The following is a 25,024-nucleotide window of genomic DNA, read 5'->3' as shown; positions in this document are numbered from 1 at the left end:
TTCCTTAGCAGGGGAGCCCTACTAGGCAATATTCCCCACAGGAGATCAGTGATCACAACCGATGCATCACTGACAGGTTGGGGAGCCGTTTGGGAGGGCAGGTCAGGGAGAGGCAAGTGGGAACCCCCTTGGTCATCAGAGCACATAAATGTGCTAGAACTGAGGGCTGTTCATCTTGCTCTGGAAGCCCTATTTCCGATTATTTGCTAGAAACATGTGCTGATAAGAACGGACAGTACATCTGCAATTTACCACATAAATCACCAAGGAGGGACGAGATCGCTAAGATGCCTTCAGGTGGCAACATATCTATTAACATGGGCATGTCCACGGCTGTCCTCGCTAAGAGCAATCCACATTCCGGGGACAGCGAACAGAGCAGCTGACATTCTGTCCAGGATGGGGCCTCTCCCAGGGGAGTGGCGGCTATACACAGATGTGATAGCCCAAATTTGGGCTCGACATGGGACAGCCCAGGTAGATCTTTTTGCATCCATAAGATGCCTTCAGGTGGCAACATATCTATTAACATGGGCATGTCCACGGCTGTCCTCGCTAAGAGCAATCCACATTCCGGGGACAGCGAACAGAGCAGCTGACATTCTGTCCAGGATGGGGCCTCTCCCAGGGGAGTGGCGGCTACACACAGATGTGATAGCCCAAATTTGGGCTCGACATGGGACAGCCCAGGTAGATCTTTTTGCATCCATGGAAACAACCCATTGCCCAAGATGGTACTCTCTCAAAGTACAGGATGGCAGTTTGGGCCTGGATGCTCTGTCACAAGAATGGCTGACATACTTATTGTACGCTTTTCCCCACTTTCCCCTAATACCTCAAGTTCTTTGAAGGATCAGGGAAGGTTGCCACAGGATTTTGTTAGTTGCTCCATGTTGGCAAGGAAGGCCATGGTTTTCAGAGATGATTCAGCTGATTCGGGGTAAACCGTGGCAGCTACCATCACAGGCGGATCTCCTGTCACAAGTGGGTAGCCAAATTTGGCATCAGAACCCAATGGCTCTGCGCTTGTGGGTGTGGTCCCTGCAGAGCCCGTCCCTCAGCAGCTAGATGATGCTGTGCGGGAGACTCTAAACAATTCTAGAGCCCCATCTACTCGTGCTAACCATGCCATTAAATGGAGAATCTTTTCAGAATGGTGTTTGGGCACAAATGTTGATCCAGTAACCTGTTCCGTGCCTCTTGTTCTTCGGTTTTTGCAAATTCAACTAGACCAAGGCAAAGCGGCTAGCACGATCAAGGTCTATGCCTCATCTATCTCTGCATTTCATGGAAGGGTTGATGGCCAGCCAGTAGGCCGACATCCCTTGGTATGCCAGTTTCTGAAAGGGGTTCGTCATCTCTGTCCAACTCGCACTCTGCGGGCACCAAGTTGGGACTTGCCTTTCGTATTAGACTCTCTCACTAAGCCCCCGTATGAACAATTGGCTAACACAGATCTTAAAGCTTTGTCTCTTAAGACAGCTTTCCTCTTGGCCATTTGCTCTGCAAAAAGGGTAGGAGAATCATGTGCTCTATCTGTTAGTGACGACTGTCTACGTTGGAAGCCAGATGGCACAGGGCTGTCACTTTGGCCAAACTCTGCCTTTTTACCAAAAGTAATTAATCCCCAGTTTAAGAATCAAATACTGCAGATGGCTCAGTTTCAACCTCCTTTCGTAGACGAAACAGGATGGCTTGCTTTCCCTATGTCCAGTAAGGGCATTACGTACTTATGTGAATGTTACTCAGCCTTTGAGAAAATCTCATTCTCAGCTTTTTGTTTGTCATGGAAAGACCAGGCTAGGGTTGCCACTTTCGAAGCAACGTTTGTCACACTGGTTGGTTGATGTTATCTCCCATGCTTATACAGTGAGAGGGTTGCCAGTTCCTGTAGGAGTTCGGGCCCACTCAACCAGAGGTGTAGCTACTTCATGGGCTGCACTAAAGGGAGTTCAAGTAGAGGATGTTTGTGCTGCAGTATCATGGTCTACGCCATGTACGTTCACAAAATTTTACAGAGTTGATGTGACTAGCGCAACACCAGTGAGCACTGCTGTTTTAATGTCTGTTGCCCAGCGAGGAGCGAATGGTATGGATTTTGTAGTTCCTCGCGACCCTGTTGACACGAGTCATCCTATTTAGACCGTTAGTGACGGTCAGAGTGAGGTCGAAACAGATCGTAAGTTATGACTATAACTATGGATCTGTGAGACCGAAGGATGACCGTCACTAATCCTTGTCGCTCGGAACTCTGGGGCGTTCAAGGTAAGAGAACGAGCCGGAAGTAAAACCCGCTTTTATACTTGCGGGAGTTCCGCCTCCGGGGTCATGGGCATGACTTTGTTTACATAAGGTCTCGAGAGAAGGCGGAACGAAGGTTATCATTCTATTTAGACCGTTAGTGACGGTCATCCTTTGGTCTCACAGATCCATAGTTAAAGTCATAACTTACGTTCTTCGAACGCACCTGTTGTTGATGATTAGTATGGCTGGATTGAGTTATCTGAGATAATTGCGCGTTCATGGGTTGGTTTAAAAGGGGCTATGCATCGATATTCGAAACCACGATCAGCAATGCAGCGATTGGCTGGCGTCAATGTAATGACATCATATAATTAAAAAAGACACCTGACGAACAACTTGACAAATTTTTGGACTTTTATAAGGAAACAGCCAAGCGAGCAAAACTACATAAATGTTATAATAGATAAATTAAATGTGCACTGTTTTATTTTTTTTACATGATTCCCAATTATTTATATTCACGATTTCTAATATTTGTACAGGCTTTAAATTTTTATTTCAATGTAGTAATTAGCAATTCATTTAATTTTATATTTGAACAGATTTGTTATGTGACAGCATTAATTAAAGTTTCTTAAGGGTCAAGTTCATGTTATCTGCATCTCCTGCGCTCCATCAAGCCACTCCCATAATATCTGTCACCACTCAAATTAATGCACAACTCTACATTATCTGTATAGCATGTGTGTAAGACTCGAATACAATTATGAAGTAATAATTTTATGATGAATAAATCTTTCAGTGAGTAAAACTGGCTGTGCCTGTAGTATTAAAGACTACACAACATTATTATATTATCTTTAAATTAATTTTTAAATGATTATTATTTTTAAATTATTGTCCCTGGATTAGTAGGGAACTCTTGTAATAAAGTAGTGGTGGTAGCGGACAGATTTTAAGTATCAATTCTGCTTATTTCATTTTTACATGAAATAAACCTGCTCCCGAGCAGGTTTAGCTTACGGACCTGTTGCTATGACAGCAACTCCGGGATGAGCTTCTAAGAACCAAACAATCCAAGATCATGCCAAATCGTCAACAATCAAATCCAGCTAACTGAGTTAGCGACGTACGAAGAATGGGCCCCAGCTCTCCTGATGTTCATGTTTATGTATGTTAGACGCTGAAAACACCATTTATGTATGCGTACTTCAGTATGCAGTAGATAAAACGGCGCCACTTAGAGACATGCAGAAACAAGCAGGTTATTCATATAGCAGTCTCTTTGCGCTTTAATATTCACAGACACATATCATAACTATTTTCGATTTATCCATCCATCCGATTGCGCGTTTTACGTGACATCCTCGTTATACTGTAAATTCCATGTTCACGACTGCACCGGGATTCCCTCTGCTTCACGGAAATCATACAGCCTTAACTTATAACTTGTTATTAATGCGACATACCTTTATCTGCACGGAGGGATGGAGTCCGCGAATATGAGCGAAGATGTTGGATGTATTGCCGGCTTTTGCAGCCACTTTGCGTCCACATTTTTTGCAAATTGGATCCGTCCTCAAGGACAACCCCGCGTTCGTTTTTTTAAATATCCAAAGTATTCCCATACTGCAGATATTAACTTTTTTTATGGCGGGGATGGAGATTAGATATTATCTCTGTCTCTGTCTCTGTCATTTTCTCCGCTGCACATGCGTGTTAGCAGCCGAGTGAATGCAGAGTGAAGTAGCCGAGCGGAAATAAGTTGCATGTGCGCGGGTGATATTTAAAAAAAAAAACGTAGATATGCAAATGTTTATGGTATGATAACCGTGCATGTTCAAACCGTGATAAACCACATCTCCTGCGCTCCATCAAGTCACTCCCATAATAGCTGTCATCATTCAAATTAATGCACGACATTATCTGTATAGCATGTGTGTAAGACTCGAATACAATTATGAAGTAATAATTTTATGACGAATAAATCTTTCAGTGAGTAAAACTGGGATTTTTTTTCATTCATTTAAAAAAAAAAAAAGTAGATATGCAAATGTTTACGGTATGATAACTGTGCACGTTCAAACCGTGATAAACCGTCATACATATATCGTTACAACCATAGTATAGACTTTGTTTTGGAGTTTTAAAGTCACTTAAAGTCTTAAATACTTAAAGTCACAATGAAGTGCATATGGCGACAGATCTTTTCTTCTATATTGTGACACATCCAAGTCTAACGTATTATGAATTTATTCATCAGTTGCTAACTGGATTGTAAGAAGTGGACATTGCCCTCAAAAATGAATGTGCCTTTGCAGTAGAGGTGGGCAATATACCGGTAGACATGATAAACTGGTAGAAATTTGTCAACCGGTAGAGATTTTAGACTATCATCTCTATCGCGGTTACACGGTCACGTAACATTGCTGTGCTATGTTGTCACGAAAACTTATCATTTGCACACATTTTTAAGCATAACAGTTTAAAAACAAGTCATTTTAAGCCATTGAAACGCAATCAGTATAAAAAAATAACTAAGTTCGCTCATTCTGAACTCATTCTGTGCACTGTCAGAGAGGCATGCTCATGTGAAGATGGTCCTCATAGAGTGCTGGATGGGAGTATTGAGTTATTATTTAGGCTAGTATTACTTTTTTGTGATATTGACACTGGTTACAAGAATTACCAAATTTCTATGGTATCAAAAATGATATGGGGTGCTGTGTGTACATTAATGAGGAAAAAAACTTAACTTGAATGATTTTAGCAAATGGCTGCAATATTGTTAAGAGTGAAAATTTTAAGGGGGTCTGAATACTTTCCGTACCCACTGTATATTGTTACTGTGAAGTAAAATTACTCAAATCATGATATAAGATTTTGGTCACCCATACTTTGCAGTTAATTGTAGAAAATGTCTTTCCAAACCAGTATGATACTTTCTTCTGTGAACCGTAAAAGAATGACTTTTTGAAGAATGTTGATAATCAAACACTTGCGTACCATTGTCCTACACTGTATGGACAAAAAAACATTAAGACATTTCTCAGAATATTTTCTGTGTTCTTCCACAGAAGAACTGAAGTCATACAGGTTTGGAACGACATCAGAGTGAGTAAATAATGATCGAATTTTATTTTTAGGTGAATTTTCCCTGTAATGAGGTATCTTACTTTTATTTCAGATCTTCCACTCTTCTATGGATGACTTGGTTAAAACGGCTTGATTGCATGTAATTGAGGTGTCGACTGCGATTCAAATTCACTAGAACTGCGTTAACAGCAGCGTAATTAGACAGTGATATTTTCGCTGTGGAGCGTGTGGTATTAGGTGAGGTTTGTTAGCGTAGACCAACGCTCATTTGGCAGAGTGTTGCTGGAGGGCTGGGTACGGGCAGGAATGGGGGCTGACGCCACACAGTCTCACAACAGCTCCCTCGCTGTGGGGGGTTAGACTCGATGTGTGCGCGTGTCTGTGCGCCATACGAGGGTTTGTGTAGTGGTGTGTTTGTATCCCTCACATGGAGCCGAGGCTATGCTGCTATGGCAACGGCAGGATCCCTCCTCAGGACAGCAGCGAGCAGCCAGGCAGTCTCTGCAGTGTGTTGCATTCATGAATTAAAGCAAATTAGAGCCCACTAGAAAACCACACCAAACTCACAACAGGCTTTTTCCGTTGATTTTATTAGCCGCTTTTGCTTCAAATGGTGATTGAGCTGCCGCAGAGATGAGTATTTTGAAGCACAGTAACATCTTCCCCAGTGACAAACAGGTGAGACGTTAGTTTCAACTAATTTTGTGTGTGCACATCCTAAACGGCCACATATTTTTCCGATCATATGGAGATTAATCAGGAAATGTTATCACTGAAGTTGCAGGAGCTGGTTACAGGAAAACAGTGCAGGAAAGGTTTACAGGCAGGTGAGGGACGACTGTGTGTATGTGTGTGTGTGTGTGTGTACTGGTATCAGAGCTGGGCGTGTCTGTGTGGGTGTTGGTGGGAAAGGTACAGGGCTTATCTATCAGCTCATACAGCTGATCATTACAAAGCCACTGCGGCTATATATGGACGCACTCCTCCCAAATGTCAGTTTTTACATATGGCTGACCCAGTTCTTCTCTCAACTGTTCAGATACAGTTTGATACCATCCAACATAATTTTCACACAAAAAGTACAGTGTCATACTATACTTTATATAAAACTTAAAAATTAGAATTACTGGAATGATGTTTTATTAAATTTAATTATTTTAATTATCTAAATAACATAAATAAATGTATACATTTTATTTAATTCTTATAAGCTCCTTTTACACTGTCCTCAAATCTGATGGGCTAAACAGCATTTCAAAAGCGTATATATTTTTCTTTTTTGTGTTTGCTGCATTCTGGACTAACTTTCAGTCTCTGTGCTGCTCAGTTGATCCTGCTTTGGCTTCATTTTCCGATTTAGTTAGTTTATCAAAAAATAGACAAAACAATATTATGTCTAAAATGCAAGTTACTTATCGCTTAATATTAACTTCGCACTGCATTAAATTGATCAAAACTGACATTTTACGATGTTAATAAAGTTACAAAACATTTCTGTTTCAAATAAATGCTGTTTTTGAATTCTGTTCTGTTCATCAAAGAATCTTGTGAAAAAATTTATCACAGTTTCCACAAAAATATTAAGCCTTGCAACTGTTTATAATATTGATAATAATAAGAAATGTTTTTTGAGACCCAAATCAGCATTTTAGAATTATTTCAAAATGATCATCTGACAGCAGCATCCATTATTCCAGTCTTCAGCTTTGCTATCACAGGAATAAATTGTTTTAAAATATATGAAAATAGAAAACAGTTATATTAAATTTAGGGCTGTCGCGATAACTGCAATATCGCAATACCGCGCTATTGACGAGCAAACCGCAGAGAAATGCAAGAACCGCAGCAACCGCGATTTTTGCTTGTTTTCTTTTTTCGTAAGGTTATGCTCTTCTCGTTTTACACTTCATGCATGTGGACTGAATATTAAACAAGTTAGTAATGATAACATAATGTGTACGTATCATGCTGATTTGTACAGAGGCTTTGTAGATTTGCACTTAACAAGCCTAACCTGACAGTGAATGAGAGAGAGATCGACTGAGCGCGTGCGATTACTTGCGTCTGTCCTCCAGGCCGAGTCATATATATTTGTGAAAATATGTGGTCATGTCCAAGGAAAGCACCGACGCATAGCTGGTCAGCTGAGCCCTCTAAAGTGGCGCTCAAAGTTAAAATGATTTCATTATGTCTCTCTTTGAATGAATGAATCAGCGCTTTTGAACATGTAAGGTTAGTTGAATGAACTGAAAGACTCACTCAAAGACAGTCCCTTTCCACTACCTTGTGGTGCAACAATCTAACTGCACTGACTGACAGCCCGTCTAGAACGCATGCGTGCAGGTGGAAATATCAATAGAAAGTCTCTTGTCCAGTCAGATTGGAAGATCAGATCAGAACTATCTGCTATACATATAGGCTAAAGATAGCCTAACGGTCTTATTGTCAGGTTCATGTTCTGTTATGTGGACCGTTATTTCGTCATTCTCTTCGGTTTACTTCACTTCCTGTTTCAACGCTATTTGGTTTCGGTTTAATTGGTTTCTGAATATGACCTTGTTAGTTATATCGTAACACATAAACACACAGATTATATATATATATATATATATCTATATCTATATCTGTGTGTGTGTGTATGGCGATAATACCGCATACTGCGCTATTGAGCCACTCAAAATTACCGCGAGGGAAATTCCCTCACCGCGACAGCCCTAATTAAATTGTAATAATATTTCACAGTATTACTGTTTTTATTGTATTTTTACTGTATTTGGATTTTACCGTCATCTTACCGACCCCAACCATTTGAACAGTAATGCATAAATATTTAATAATTGAAAAAAATGAATATATTTATATAAAATAACACTTACAAATTTGTTTGTAAGCTTTATTTGTAAGCTTTAGCTTACTTTATCTTAAATGTGGCCTATACATTTTCATTCATACATTCTCAGTTCCAGCTTCTATATTTTGGACTCTTGGGAGTGTGTTGGAGTCAGCACCTATCCATAAAGGTCTCCTGTGGCTGTCTTTTTTGAAGGGAGGGGGGATCCAAATGCAGGCAGAAAAATCTTGGCATGCATGACTGGACTGCCACTGACCTCCCCGCGCCTGGAAATGCTTCACTGGGCTGACACAGCCCGCTCACCCTATGGGTCGGGGGGTTTGTTCTGGGTGCGGATGGGAAGCACACTGCCCTTCAGCTCTCTCTTACTTACCGTATAACTTACTTCCATAACTATTGAAGCACTGGCAACAAAACAAAACTGTGTAGTTTTGAAAGCTTTTATAATTTGGTTTGGTGAAAGGAAGTTGTTTGCCAGTATTTGCCAGCTGTATACACGACAAAAGTTGATTAGATCCCATCACGTGGATGTAACTGAACTCTATGGCAAATTTGTGGCAAGAAGACGTGTGCACATAAAGTATTTATCATTTCCAATAGATTTAAGTAGGCACATTAAACCCTGCCACACCAACCCACAGGCCCCCACCCCTAGCTTGTGCCAAGTCTGCCCAGCGTCCCGCCTCCACACTTATGCTCAACGTGTTTGCGGCACACACACACACACACACACACACACACACACACACACACACAGAGGTTAGAGCAGACAGACGCGTGACTCATTAGGCATTCGTCCCCCGCGGACAGTGCTGGGGGAGCACGCCACAGCTGCAGGAATGTCATGAGCTGCTACTGCTGTGCGCAAATGTGTGTGTTTGTGTGTGTGTGTGTATCTTAGCAGAAGGCCAGCACACCTTTCAGAAGATACAGTGCCAAGAAAATGTCTCTTGGCTTTACCATATCATCTTTACTGTCTGAGCCAACAATAAAAAATGTAAGGACGCCTTCAGAACTCAGAAGTAGACTGAAACACATTATACCCGCAGATTATACACCGGATAGATCCGGTCCTGCTTGCTGATTAGTCACTACAGCATTCTAGTTTAAAATGCACGATATGGTAACAGCTATGACATGAAACACCTGTTCACAATATCACTGCTCATCACCTTAGAGACCAACTATTAGACTTAGTCTACTGGAAAGGGACTGTTTTCTAGTGTTCATAAAGTTGGAAAAGAAAATAATGTTTAAAAAAAATTATTTTTATTATTTAGTAACTTTACAATTGGCTCTAGAACATTATTACGGTCACATTTAGACTTTGAACGTGAAATTGGATGCAAACAGGATGTGACATCATGCTCTTTGCTTTTGTTTTTAATAATAAAAAAGTAATATTACATTCTAATTGTATAAATACCATTTATTAAAGTTCCCAACAACACTTGAATTCAGCCAGGAGGTCAGTCTGTGGCATTTACAGTAGATCCTCCTTTGGTCACGCATCTTCTTGTCATAAAAAATTTGCAGGCCAGATCTTACATCAAAATTTTTTTGCATTAACTTGTGTTTCCTGTCTCCCATATTCAAATGCATATGAATGAAAATCAATGGCACTCACTGTAGTAAGTTCTTTAGCAAGAAGCTAAACTACCGTTCAAAAGTTTAGAATCGGTAAGAATTTTTTTTAAGTAACTTTATTTGATCGAAAATACAGTAAAATGCAGAAATACTTTAATATCATTACAATTTAAAATAACTGTTTTCTATTTTAATGCATTTCAAAATGTAATCCATTCCTGTGAATGCAAAGCTTGATTTATCATTGATTAATCAGCCAATACTTCAGTGTCACACAAGTTTTCAGAAATCTTTCTAATATGCTGATTTGCTGCTCAAGAAACATTTATTTATTATTATCATCAATGTTGAAAATGCTCCTTAATATTTTTTTGTGAAAACCATGATACATTCTTGATGAAAAGGAAGTTCAATAGAGCATCTTTTTTAACATAGCAATCTTTTGTAATCAAAACGGTCTCTTTTCATCATTTTAATATATCATTGCTGAATAAAAGTATTTAAAAAAACTTACTGACCCCTAACTTTTGAACAGTGACATATATCCTTCATCTTCAACCAGAGGTCACAGTGTGTGTCTTTTTTATACAGTAATTGCTTGTTACAGACCAATATAACTTTTTATATTTTTTCCCCTGGCTTGTTACTTATCTAAGGGCAGCTTTACTGTGCTGTAATTCTGCTGATTTCTTGCTCCATCTTGTGAGGTTTTTTCTATGAGGAGACGGCTTATCTCTCATAAGTTCGAAGCGTCTCAGCTCATGAGTTTTATGGGACTTAAGACAGAAACCCCAACCAAGCTGATTACTCACTTCGAGTTTACATGTGTGGTTTTATATTTATGTGTGTGTGTTTTGTACAAATGTATATATATCTCGTCTCATTGAAGGGCAGACATTAAGTGTGGGCGGGCATATTCATAGAAATGCTGCTTAGAGGAAATTCATATTCAATATTTTTTTCCATGCCTGAGTGACAGTGTGTGAGGGTGTGAATGTGTGTGTGTGTATGTACATGTAGGCGGGAATCGAAGCCCAGGTTTTTTCTGTTTTTGTTTTGAAGCACCCTCCCTGACTCCCTCTGTGCGGAAGTGTTACCGGAAATAGTGTGCAGCCGCCCCCGGTTCTGCGTCAGTTATGCCGAATAAAACGAGGGGGCTGGACGGGGGCTTTCCGGGAGGACGTTGAGAAGGGTGGGGGTTGGAGAGGAGGAATGGGGGCAGGGAAGTGTGTGTGTGTGGAGGCCTGTCTCCGCTGAGGCCATGTGGGTAACAGCCGTCTTTCAACACTAACTTTATCAGATAAAGCATCACTAGTGCCGGCGCACTTCATACGTGGCTTCCAGTGGCTGTTAACAGCTCCAAAAGAGCACGAACATAATGTCGTTATGTCGTACATGAAAAATGTAGTGTTTGTTTGTGTGTTCACGGTTTTGTATTTATATCATTTTACATGAGTTTTATACAAGATTAATCTCAGTATAAATAACTTGTACGTTTAAATATATCTGTTACTTGATACTGTGCTCAAACTAAATACTCAAAACTAAATTTAAACTCATTTTTAATCAAACTAAAATTTTCTATGTTAAAAAAGTAAATATATAGACAAATAACTGCTTCCTTTGCAAAAAAAAAAAAAAGACAGTCGCTATGAAAAAAAAGTGTGTTCAGCCTGCCCATCCTCAGGGATGTTTTCATCTTTTTCGGCTTTTTTCCCTCCATTTTAATGTATGCCACTTGAGAGAATCCAGAGGGGCTGCACCTGTTTGCCTCTTGGCTAGTCTCTCCACCTCCTGCCCCGGCCTGCCACTCACGCCTCGACTCCTGTGGGATGCTCTGCATATGTGTATGTGCGCGTGCAAGCTTTGGGTGTGGAGGAAGGATAGCTGCAGGGCTCGGCAAAGTTTGACAGAGACCGAGATGCAAGCATGCTCACACACACACATACTTACACCACCCATTCATACAAACAGACTTTTCAGTTGAAGTTTTTCAAAGCTGTATCCAGTCCTCTGGATCGCTGAACACTCCTATAGGGGAGATCAGGGTAAGCTGTGCCGCTTTTCAATTTTCTGCTATGAACTGAAAGAAAGCATCTATACGATATAGTCATTGAAAGAAGACTTAAAAAAAAAAAAATAAAGAGTGATGCAGTATCACAAATTGGTCAAAGCTTGGTCATGTCAAGAAATAAATTGATTTAAATGGGGAGTTACATTTGACTGTAAATCTTAAAAAAAGAAGTATAATGATGCACAAAATTATGCATAAAATTATGTTCGTAAACCAGAAAAAGGTTTAATATTCGTAATATTTGAATGTTGAATTTTCATCATTTTGTAGTCATGCTCATAATAGTATTTCATAATAGTAATTTACCATTTTGGGAAGTGTTTAATTTAAAGGGGTCATATGATGTTGCTAAAAATAACATTATTTTCTGTATTTGGTGTAATGAAATGGGTTTATGCGGTTTAAGGTTAAAAAAACACATTATTTTCCAAATACTGTACATTATTGTTTCTCCTCTATGCCCCTCCTTTCTGAAATGCATTGATTTTTACAAAGCTCATCGGTCTGAAAAACGAGGTGTGCTTTGATTGGCCAGCTATCCAGTGCATTGTGATTGGCCGAATACCTCAAGCATGTGACGGAAATGTTACGCCCCTTACCATATTGTGACGCCGGAGCGACGAGACAAAAACATTAAAACCCATTATAAACTAGGCATTTGTTGCATCCAGTGGGGACATAATTATGGATTATAATGACTTGAACTGTCTTTTTACGTGTTGCATTGCATCGCGCCTCGTAAACATAAAACCATGTCTGCATTTGTGATCGGAGAAATGACAAACACCAAGCGCTACTCTACACTGCTCAAAACTCGCGTTTGAATCATCAGTGGCAAATTCTTTAAATATAAAAAATGTACTTACAGTCTGTGAGTCACAACAGCTGGCATTGTAGTCTACTCTACCAGGATCAGGAAACAGTCCTCCATAAAATGCGCTGGACACATCTGAATATTTGGGTTGAACTGTTCTGGAACAGTGTTGTAAATACAACTTAACCACTGATTTCTAGTTGTGTCCTCTTTTGGAAGGCCAAACAAAGTAGTTTCGATTTCACAACAAAACACAGCATCACACACGGCGGGCTAGAGTGAGCGGAGGCCGGAGGCCTAGAGTGAGTGGCGGCGGGCGGGCTTGCGGCAACCACATGTGACGACCCCGGGCTGGACTCCGCTTCGTCCACGGGGAAAGCCGATCCGCCGCTTTCACAACAAAACACACATGGCGGCGGCGGCAACAACAATACTACAGCGAGAATAAAAGTTATGTCTTCTTTCTTTGCGTGAATATTTGCAAAATATTTATTGCAATCTATTATGCAAATCTTTCCACATTGTGACGAAGACATGTGGGGGTGTGTTAGAACGAGCCATTTTAGGTAGGCGTTGTTGACTCTTAACTTTTATAAAGAATTTCTCTTTGGATTTGAGACTTTAGTCTTTGCAACTTTACAGATCTTCTTTATGCACCAAGAGCTTGTAACACTCCAAAGAGAAAGGAAAAATTTAAATCACATCATATGACCCCTTTAATATTTAAAATAAAATAATTGATAATTGAAAAATAATTATAAAATAATTTATAATTGAGTCAGACACAATAAACAAACAAACAAACAAACAGTTACATGCATATATTACATGTGTTTTTAGACTCCTATAAATGTGCTTTTACATAAGTTTCCAGCACTTTTGGATCTTTCAGTCACAAGCAGCACGATGCCGAGTCAATATGGTCACATGGCAAAAATTGTGTACATTTTCTTATTTTATGATTATGAGGTGACACAGTGAGTGTACCCATCTATTCCATACTGTTTTTGCAATCTGTTTCATCTCTTTTTTCCCTCACTTTTTTAATCTTCTTCTCTTTTTCCCTTCAAATCCTCTCTCTCTCCTTCTCTGTTCACTCATGGATAGAGATAGAGGCACAGAAATCTGCACTGACCCCTTCAGGTCACATTAAAGGTCGCCCAGCGTCACACACTAAACCCTGAGGGCCTCTCATCCCCTTCATCCTTCGCTGTCTTTAGATGTCTGATGTGGATAGAGGGAAAGAGGAAGAGAAGGAATCACTATCACGTCTCGTTCACTCACCCATCCTCCATCACTGGTCTTGTGGATCAATGGTCTTTCCCTCTGCACGGCTCTCTGGCTGAGTTTTGCTGTTAGAGTTCAGCATGTTGTGCATTTCCTACATTCGGTCATTACTTCCTTATGATTTGTGACCTGTGGTTCAGATGCATGCTGCATTAAATGTATGTGAGCTGTGAGACTGATCTGTGTAGGTCATATGACAGCAGGAGAAACTAGAAACAATTTGCTGGAATTTATAGTAATTTAGAATGCTGGATTTTGGAATAATACTGTAACTTTAACTTTAGATTGTCATGTGAATTTGAATTTTGAGGCTGGTGTAGTGCTCTTATTAGATTCATGGCTTATGAACCAAATGGCTGCAAGTTCACAGCCCACAAGGGGTGATTCCTCAAAACTATCACCATTGTGTCGTTTATCCCAAATTGTTAAATCAGGGGTTTTCAAACTTTTAAAGCCATGGATCCTGGATTCCTTAAAGCTGCAGTCCGTAACTTTGTTTGGTTAAAAATGATGCGAAATCAATATTTGAGCAAGTACCTGCCAGTGTTCAAAACTATCGCCTTACTTTAGCGCGATTCACGACGGTTAGCTTATAATAGTGTTTTCTAATTTGAGTAGTACAGGTAGGTTTTCGCGGTAAATTCGAGCATGCTGCCGCATCATTACGTCACGTCTGTAAACCTAAAGAAGTTGTCCCGGCTACTAGGCTGTCGCATGTGAGGATCCTGCAGGTCGTGGATCGTTTATAGCCTTTTCTCACAGCAGCTAGAATAATTAAATGTATAATTTTGATGGCGGATTGTAATCCAGAAAGGATTATGTGTTTATGAAACACATGTGACTGAAATTAAATTCCAGTTTTAAATGTGCTTCTGATTACAGATGGCCTGGAATTACACAAGATTTGTATTTTAAAGGGGTCATATGATGCGATTTCAATTTTTCCTTTCTCTTTGAAGTGTTACAAGCTCTTGGTGCATAAAGAAGATCTGTAAATTTGCAAAGACTAAAGTCTCAAATCCAAAGAGATATTCTTTATAAAAGTTAAGAGTCAACCACACCTACCTAAAACGGTTCGTTCTAACATGCCCCCACATGTCTACGTCATGATGTGGGAAGATTTGCACAATGCCATCCAAATGTTCACGCAAAGAAAGAAGGAGTAACTTTTATTTTCGCTGTAGTATTGTTGCTGCAGCCATGTCGTGAAGGAGCTGTGTGTTTCGTTGTGAAAGCGAAACTACTTTGTTTGGCCTTCCAAAAGAGGACGATATCTGCTTCGTCATGCCTAGAGCTGATCCGTGCTGGTCGCTGAGGAAATACATCAACTTCGCGCTGTGGATCGCCGGATTGGCTTTCACCGTGGATGAAGCGGAGACCCGGGGTCGTCACATGTGGTTGCCGCAAGCCCGCCGGCTGCTGCTCACTCCGCTCACTCAAGCCCGCCGTGTGTCACGCTGTGTGTTTCATTGTGAAAGCGAAACTACTTTGTTTGGCCTTCCAAAAGAGGACACAACTAGAAATCAGTGGTTAAGTTGTATTTACAACACTGTTCCAGAACAGTTCAACCCAAATATTCAGATGTGTGCAGCACATTTTATGGAGGACTGTTTCCTGATCCTGGTAGAGTAGACTACAATGCCGGCTGTTCTGACTCACAGTCTGTAAGTACGTTTTTTATATTTAAAGGATTTGCCACTGATGATTCAAACGCGAGTTTTGAGCAGTGTAGAGTAGCGCTTGTTGTTTGTCATTTCTCCGATCACAAATGCAGACATGGTTTTATGTATGTATTCATATCGGTATCGGCCCATATCGGCTCATTTTTTCTGTTATCAACGCACTGGATAGCTGGCCAATCACAGCACACCTCGCTTTTCAGACCGATAAGCTTTGTAAAAATCGCGTTTCAGAACGGCGGGGCATAGAGGAGAAACAATAATGTACAGTATGTTGAAAATAATGTGTTTTCTGAACCTTAAACCGCATAAACACATTTCATTACTCCAAATACACAAAATAATGTTCTTTTTAGCAACATGATATGACCCCTTTAAAGACAACCAGTTCGAATGGAGCATAATTTGCTTTTTGGGTTAAAATAATTTCTTTATTTTCCCTCAGTTGGTCAGAACAAAAGTGGCAGACTTGTTACTTGCTTGTTCAGATGACAATATACAGTGAAAATTCTTATTTTGGTCATATATTCCAAGACGTAGGCTAGAATCTGTGATTCTGAAGTACAGTGAATATCCACACCGGTCCGGCTGCTTGGGTAAATTATGAATTCACATTGCTTTAAGTCTATGTGTGTACTGAAAACTAGCCTTTCATGAATCAAATTACATGAATGCAAATGCGAAAAAAACATTATGAATATGACTGTAATCCATTCGAAATGTGTTTTATCAGCCTAAAGAGAATTGAAACCTCAACCAGTGTGTGACGGATCGGGAACGTTAGCCATTTCTCTGTACCACAGCTCAAGCCAGTAAAATCAGAGAAGGCTGTTCCCAGAGTCTCAGTCTGTCTGTCCCCTCTGTGCTCCTGCAGAACCGTGGGCGACTGGCAGAGAAACGCACCATCCCCTTGCCGCCAACACGGGTGCCCAAAAAGGAGCTGGCCTCTGTTTTCAGCAGTGACGACAGTGAGGGCAGCGAGCGGGCCAGCGGAGATCATGCAGACATCAAACAGGAAGAACTGCATTACACTATCATGAGAAAAAGGTGAGAATTTGTTGAGTGCATGTTGTGTAAATGTGTGAGTGTGTGGGTGGGCAAAAAGTTAAGTGCCAATCCCAGTGCCCGGGATTGATACATCAACCATGATCTGCCGGAAAGCGGTTAGACATATCAGACATCAGTATAGCACCAAAGAGTTTTAAACAACCCTTAGGTCTTTACCCTCATAGCCCCTTATTTTGACGAACACGTACACTCTAACACACACAAATACGCTCATTTACTTTTGTGGCAGAGACTACAGACACACCGGATGTGCCTACAAAATACCCATGCTTGTGAGCCCACAGGATACATTCACAGAAATGAACATGAGGTCTTCTCATTAACCATATGAAAAGTGATATTGTTGATGAGGTATTTGCAGTCATGGCAACTTTCTTGATGTCGTAGATCTCAGAACGGCTTGAGTGGCTACCTGATTCATTTCCACTGTGTTAAATTTAAATTAAACACCTTTAATATTTTAGCATGTGCCTTAACCGCATGCTCAATTCTATTTTGGGTGTAGCTCTTGTTAAAGACTGTGGAAAGCAAGAAAGTACTTGGTCATCATAGGCTAAAGGGCCATTCAAATCAAGGATGATAACTATAACTATGAAGTTTTAGTAATCATTTTAATTCTATGAGAATAGGGAAGTCCATATTACAGCTAAAATAATAACGACAGAGAAACAATGGTATTGGAATCACAATGGAAAAACTTTGAGCATTTAAAGCAGCAGACGATATAACCGCAGCACCTATGGACACTAATTTAGTTATCGATATACCTATCTTTAGTTATAGTAGTGAACAGGCCTTAACACCTGTTAATTTGTATATTTTTCCTTGCATCACTTTTTATATCACTAACTAGCTATTAATAAAGGTACCATAGGTAGCCATAAATGTCAGTGTTTTTGGATATGCACTATTGTGAGACCATAGAAGTATTATTGGTTAGTTCCTGAAAGTACCATATAAAAATGTTGTAGTGATTGTTGAGTATCATGTGATATAAAAGTACTTGTTTTTGTGCTTTAAATTGCCATTTAAGTTTAAGTGTCCATGCCATTTATGCTATAACTGTCTATAACTATAACGGTTTAATATTCATAAGTTACATTCATTTTAAAAAAGCATAGAAAATACCTTTTTCAAAACCTAGTGAACATCTTAGGCAGTTTCTCAATTCACTCTAAACACAAATATTGGGTAAAGTATCACTTTTTAATTACATTAAGCATTTTTATTGATACTTTTTGGTATTTTTTGATTAAAGTCAACACAATGCATTCTGGGATTGTGGTCTCTGTGAAGTATATATGCAGTGCTGCCTTAAAATTTGACCTAAATGAGGCAGCGTAATTGAGTTTCCCATTATTTGAAACAGTCTTAATATTTGCTTTCCATGAAAAAAATAAAACCCATGCTACTACAAGTTCCACATCTCTGTCTCCAATCAGTGCGAGGGAAATTCAGAAGGAATTCAGAGTTCATTAAATCTTCATGAGCTGTGTTTGGCCTCCCTCCTCTCTGGCACACAAGCCTGAATAAGCTTATGAGCCTGCGGTCGGTGCAGCAGTGAGCTAAGAGCAGTGGCTGAAGCGAACGTTTTTTCCGCCAGCCTTTTCGCTCTGCCTAAATGCATTACAGGTGATAACTAGCCAGCAGATGTCAGCCCTGGCAGGTGAGTCTGGGGAACCACATTTTTGTCAGACCATCTCCGCTTCTACTAAAAAACTTGTTGAAAAGCCCGGCCTTGAGGTTCTGATCTATTATTAAGTGTTCTTTAATCACTAGATCATGCCTTTTAAAGCTAGCTGTTGCTTTGAGACTGCAGGCTTTCTGTCTTCCGAGGGTCTTTAGGTGATTTTTCACTCACGTTTTTTTAATTGAAGTGTCAGCAGTCATTTCAGCAGTGTTTGCAGTGAGAGTTTGTGTTGGCGGTGTCTGCATGCGCTGTTGTGGATAGTTAAATCTCCAGGATGCTTCAGTGCTTCTAATGAGAAGAGTAAGAGAAGACAACATTCTCTTTTCTCATTAGCCACTTGGCTCTTGCTAAACATTTCTCGGTTAGCCCTAGCTCCTGTCAGGCTTTCTTAGAGCAACCGCCATTGCGTATAGCGATAATTTGACTTATTTAGTTGCCTTTCTGTTTAACACCTCTTTTCCCGTGAAGATGTGCCATAATAGTTGTAGCTGTGCAGTTATAGACTTTTTCCCCCTGCAGTAAATGGCAAATGAATTCCAATGGTTGAGTCATTTGAGTATAAGAGGCTTGGGTTTATGCCCACTGGTGTTAAGCGGTAAATTTGGGTCATTACACAGCACTGTTGGGATATCATTCTCAAGGCAGCCTATACATACATCTGAGGTCGTGCCCTCATCCAGCATAGGCAGGTCATAGCTGGATCAGTCCATTTTGTTTAGCCACACAGGATGCTAGCTAGCTGTCATACTCATAAAAGACATCATTGGCCAAAACTGAGTGATGTGAGGGTCACTCAGGGGCACTTTTGCTGTGCTGTGCATTGAAAACACCAGATGTGTTCACAAGCACAACTTGAATGTGATTATGTTGTGGAATAAAGAAGGGCTCCGAGTTCTTACCTTGGAGCGGATCAGCTCTGAATGCCCAGGTACAAACCTAAGCCCTCATCTGCAAGACTTTCTTGGCTTCTTTCTCAACCCCCGAGCCGCTGGCAGCCACTTACCCTGTGACACCAAGGACGGCACAGGAACCAGAACCGCCAAGCTAAACTTATTACAGTGATCTCCCCCCCAACACTCCAGACGCCTGCGCATGAAGATGCTAATGAATTTAAAGAACACTTATGACTAATATCTAGGGCTTTTACTCTGTTAAAGGCGGCGGACTGCGAGGAGCCGCGTCTCTCCTCTGCTCCGGGGCCGCTCACCTCACCCATACTTTACTCAGATGAGGATCTGACCGAAAGAGATAATGGGATGTTCAATCTATGAAATTAAATTTCCATTGAGCTGGACTCGGTAAGTGAGTTGTGGAGGGGTCTTAACAAATTGGATTTAGTCAATGGATGGTGAAGTATGGGGAATTCTTTTTTGCGTTTGATCGTATTTACGCCTCATCATTGCAGTTTATATTAGTGTTGTGGTAGAGTGTGCATAGCGTTTCTTCAGTCCAAATGTATCTGCTAATATGTACTGTATACAGAGGTGTCCCAAAAGCATGAGACCGCTTCTGTTTAACATTTTTCTAATTTAATGCTAATTATGTTATCTGCTTAACATTTTGATCAAAAAGTTGCATTTAAATGAAGATCAGAATGTCTCGGTACTTTTACGTTTTTTCTTTTGTTTTAATGACAGTAGAACTTTAGCTGAATGATCGAAGTTCATGTAAAACCTGATGATTACATTTTCCAGCATGATCTAAAGAGCTTCTTGTGCTTCAATGGGAGCAAGAATTTCTGACCATTTGTACAAAGATGTTTAGTGTCACAAATTTACTTAAATAGGGAATAATTTGATATATTTATTATTAATTTTTTGTTATGATGTCTCTCCTAAAATTTAGTTTATTTCCAGGTTTAAATAAGATTTTGAATCCCAGATTTTCTATGCGAACTCAAACTTTTGGACTCCAATGTACTTTAACGTTCTGCCCAAAGATATTTAAAAACAAAATTAGTGCAGTTTTAGATACGGCCATACGAATATACGTTTGCCCAATCGTGCGCGTTTAGTTTTCAGAGGATTTCAGAGGACTGCCGTGAGAAAAGCCAGTACACTTTGACACCTTAAAGAAGACTTCCTATATCTTTTAACCAGATTAATGTTAATGGCCAGCAGGTTTATAGGTGATTAGTCCTCAGTCCTCCTGTATCCTGCAGGCATACAGACCTTTCTTTTCAAGAAAACAAGCTGCGCTTAGGCTGAAGCGTAGCGCTTGGCATGGTCTTTTATATTCCTTTTTTTTCATATGTGGAGGTTTTGGGGTCTTCGGGTCACGATGCACTAGAATGAGTCTAAATACCATACTGAATAACAGAATAACAAGAATTAACAAGAACAAGAATATAATATTTGAAATGTAAATATAATCGGCTGATAAAGACAATGGCATGTCATTGACTGGCCTCCTATCTGAAAACGTTCACTTTCGCGTTCTGCTTTAGCAATAAAATGTGCAAGTATGAGATGTTTGTCATAGTATTAGTCTTCAAGGTCATGCCAATCATTTCCTGAAGCCTACCTGTGCACAGTCAGGTGTGTCAACACCAGGGCTTTGAGAAGTGCTGACTGCTTGTCTGGGTCATTACTGAGTAACCATCATGGATTATATAAGATAGTATACTTACTCAGAGGACAACTTGCTAAGAAAAGCCTCCAAAAAAGATGGCCCATCCCATATTGCCTTTTATATTAATGCTAATGTAATGATAAATCCAATTTCGTCTTTTGTGTAAAACTACCTGGCATTTAACTGTTGATTTACTTAGGATACTCTCACGATTTTTGATGATTTTTCTTATTTACAACCTATGGAAAAAAACTAAGTGCAGAAACATAAGTGGATTAGATGAAGTAGGGGAGGAGGAGGCAGGTTGATTCCAGAATGGTGGACCCTCCCCTTGAGCACGAGGGACAGGGAAAGGAAATAAATCAGACAACTGTTGCACCTGTCTGGATAGAAATACTGTCTGTCTTCCCCCGGGTTTCTGCGGCCTCTTCAGAGAAGGGCCTGACCTGTCTGTGTTTAGCATTAGAAGCGATTGTCCAGCAAGGCGCGCCGTGCTCTTCCCTGGTGGCTGTCTGGACCTGAATGTAAGCACTTAGCTAGCCAGAAGTGGAAATCAACTGGTCCAAACCTCAGGACTGAAGCCGACCCAAACCAGCGTCTTTAGCGCACTGTGACTGGCCAGGCTCTTAAAATGCTGGTATGTACAGTCAAGGGCATTTTCATCTGACACTTAAACTTTTTTTTTTATTATTATTATATCATTGAGTGCTTTGACACTAGGTATTTTTGGAAATTTTATTCTGAAAAACAACAGACAAATAATAGAGCCATATATTAATAGATGTTTTAATTTTCCTTTAAAGGATTTTTGCACTTTTAAAGACATTCTGCTAATGATGAAATGCCTCTTGGATGAAATGGTTTAGGTTAAGGATACCCCAACTTTTTTTTACGTAAGGGGTTCTTTTGTTTGACTGGTTTTGGTACGGTCACACAGGTTTAATAGAATTGTCCATATTCAATCATTTGTGTGGTCCATCGGAGGAAATGATGGGTACTCAAAAGTTTACTTTAAATCATGTGACCATGTGCGCCATTCGTTCGTTTTGTTTTGTTAAAACATGTCCCTGTGCAGTTCTGGAGTGTTGCACGACACACTGCTGGGAAGGGGATATGATGCTGTAGGATTCCTGGAAAGAACCTTCTCTTAAGGCAGTAATTAGTGGTTGGGTTCCAGTTCTGGAACTTTTAAAATGTCCAGGGCTCTTCCCAAGGAACGGCTGTAGGCTTACCCTTCTACAGTTTACTATTTTCAGGAGAACTTGTGTCATTTACAGCCGTTTTTAAAAAGTAGACAAATGCATCCCGCTATGTACGCTATGTAACAGTTTTGCTAATGTATACTCACACTTTCTAAATTTATAGGGCTGGAATTAAGGCCAAATCCAAAAAAACATTCTTATGTAAATGCGTCTCTTTTTAAATATTCTTTTTGAATGCGTATTTTAACACATATTTCAAAACGTTTTACCATGGCGATGCTATTTTTTTATTTACTTGTTTGTTTTTCAATAATTAATGTAATGATAAAATTATCTGTCATTTCCCTCAGACTTTAAATAGTTTTGGTGTGTACTTTCATTTTGTGTATTTTTATCAGACTTGTTGTGAACCGGTCTTGTAGCTTTTGTTTGAAGCTTTGTTATTTCTGCGAAGATTTTCAGTCATCCAGGTGATTGGATCGGATATTAAAACAATACAATTGCTTTGAACTGTAGACCACTTGTTTAATGTAAAAGCAGTCTGCATTGTGCTGTAAATAAATAACTCTGGTATAAGCATTTACTAAGAAAGTAAATGTATCGCATTGAACACGCCTGTCTAGCCAACGTAAATAGGTAAAACAGTGAAGATGTTTTAATCAGGTGTTGTTTTCCTGTTAGCATCTCCTTTGATTGGTTTTGCTTCAACCACATGAATTAATCAATGTCACTAATGTCACATCTACAGAGAGCAGCTGTCTATAAACAGACGTTACACCACATATCACAGCTCTCAGGCTTTTTCCGCTGTTCGCTTTTTCTAATTATCCAACACCGCAACGTTCAATGTGGCGAAATAATATTTTGTTTCACTTCTACTTTTCTGGGTTCCCGCATGCTTATCGATCTCCCATCAGCTTTTATAAGGCGGGAACAACAGGAAAGCTCAAGAGAACGCACTGCGCTCTCATTTATTTATGTATCTATTTCGATATTTATTTATTGCTCTCTTCGCTAGCTGAGGCCTGGCTGCTCGGTCTGAATGTGAGCGGAATAACAACAGAGAAAAAAAAACAGAGAGAAATATTGATTTTTTCCCCTCAAAGTTTAAATTTTTCTTTCTGCTGTAGCGTTACTTTTTTTTTTTTACTGGTTTTACTGGACATTATTTAAGTGGACATTATTATCTGTGTATAAATGATTGTTTAATAAAAGTAATGGTGAAATTCTCAGTTTTGTACCATTTTTTTACCCAATTTTGTTCTCAATTTTGGTCTTGTTTTCCAGTGCCAGTTCATAGTGCAAAACGTCTGTCACTTTCTGTAAAAAGGAGGCATCCTCTCCACATGCCTTCCCACTTTCTGCTTGGCACTGCTTTGTGTGTGTGTGTCAGGGTGAGACTATCAGCGCTGTGTTCAGTAATGGTGTAAGCCCTGGCGTTAGGATGCCCAGTCTGCCAGCTCTCAGTGTGACCTCTATATCTGGCGCCAGCTCTCGTCTCCCGTGTCACTGCAGGGGCACTTGCACTCCCTGACGTTCCCACTGCCATGAGGAACACCACGTCTGTCCAATTGTCTTTTGAGCTGCCTTAAACGCAAGTCAGTTCATAAATACCTGCCATTTAGCGGATGCTTCTCATTTAGATGCTATATTTGAAAACCCAGCCATATGTGCAAATACGCACAAAACGAGTAAGCATTTTCTTAAAGGAACCGTTCACTTAAAAATTGTCATTATTTACTCACCATCATATTCCAAACCTGTATGACTATTATTAATTTTCAGTTGCAGTAAGAATGAATGGGGACTAGAGTTTTCAAGCTTGTAAAAAAAGGAATGCAAAAGCGATATAAAACTTTCATAAAAGTAGTCCATATGACTTGCTATTTAATAAACATCTGTAGTCTGTATACCCGATTAGCGAACAAATCATTCTTTGGAGTTGCATCTGTTCAGTTAATTGTTCGGTTCACAAAACCCATTTGAATGATTCATTCACTGATCCAGTTCTTGAGTTCAACTTATTGAATCAGTGATTCAATTGTGGCAGTTCTTGAGCAGAGCTCACTGGAGGGGAAGATTATAGGTGAATAATTTTTGGGGTGAACTATTCCTTTAAATCCCTTACATAGCTACCTATAGCAGGACTTTATCCCTTTAGCAGCATTTGAATCAGAGTCAAGCAGAGCTCTGTGCAGGTGTGCAGCTGGTTTTCTCCTCATTCAACCACAAACCCTAGGCCTAGTGCTCCTATATCAGACGTACGTCAAGAACAGATGGAAGTGCTTTCAGCTCTGCATGTGAGTGCTGTGGTGAGGAAATGTGTCTGCTACCAGCAACAACACAGTTGATGCAAAAACCCATATCTTTCTGGCATCGGAAAGATGATTTGCTGTTCGTTGCGGTGTCACAGATTTTCATTCCGTTGTAAAGCACTGACTCTGAAGCTGCATTGAATGTCTCTGATTCATTTTTTGGCACCTTCCAAATATGCTATTATGCTATTTATTTTTTATATTTTATTAAAAAAATTATTACATTAGCTAGAAATTAATAAAAATAAACATGTAGAATAGTAATGCCTGGTTTTGAAAATTTAGTGAATGAAATTCTTTAGAACATAAAATTATTTATTATTTAAAATATGATTAAAAGAGCCAACCATGAACTACATAATGTAGCTGTTATATCAAAACATACTTTAAATTGTGTCACAGGCATACTGCAGAATAAACAGTAAAACATGTTTTTGGTTGACACATTCCTTTGGTTAGACTGTATATTAAACCGACCAGCCCTAACAATTTTTTTCTTGCACATTTTTAATATGATAGCTGCTAATAGGTCAGAACGTTCATTAA

At 39.7% G+C, this 25,024-nt stretch overlaps 1 protein-coding gene across 1 annotated transcript in view; it reads left to right on the top strand.

Moving 5' to 3' along the window:
* The window catches only part of LOC107591127 (sterile alpha motif domain-containing protein 11-like), a 71,217-nt gene that overhangs the window by 10,576 nt on the left and 35,617 nt on the right, over positions 1-25,024 (top strand). The window contains exon 3 of the mRNA XM_016280168.1: positions 16,507-16,679. Within this exon, the coding sequence (XP_016135654.1) occupies positions 16,507-16,679 (173 nt within the window). The remainder of the gene's footprint in view (positions 1-16,506; positions 16,680-25,024) is intronic.

Source organism: Sinocyclocheilus grahami, unplaced genomic scaffold (genome assembly GCF_001515645.1).
Source record: "Sinocyclocheilus grahami isolate Dianchi unplaced genomic scaffold, SAMN03320097.WGS_v1.1 scaffold137.1, whole genome shotgun sequence".
Classification (NCBI taxonomy): domain Eukaryota; kingdom Metazoa; phylum Chordata; class Actinopteri; order Cypriniformes; family Cyprinidae; genus Sinocyclocheilus; species Sinocyclocheilus grahami.
The sequence above is the reverse complement of the archived record's forward strand: the minus strand, read 5'-3'. Positions and strand labels throughout refer to the sequence as shown.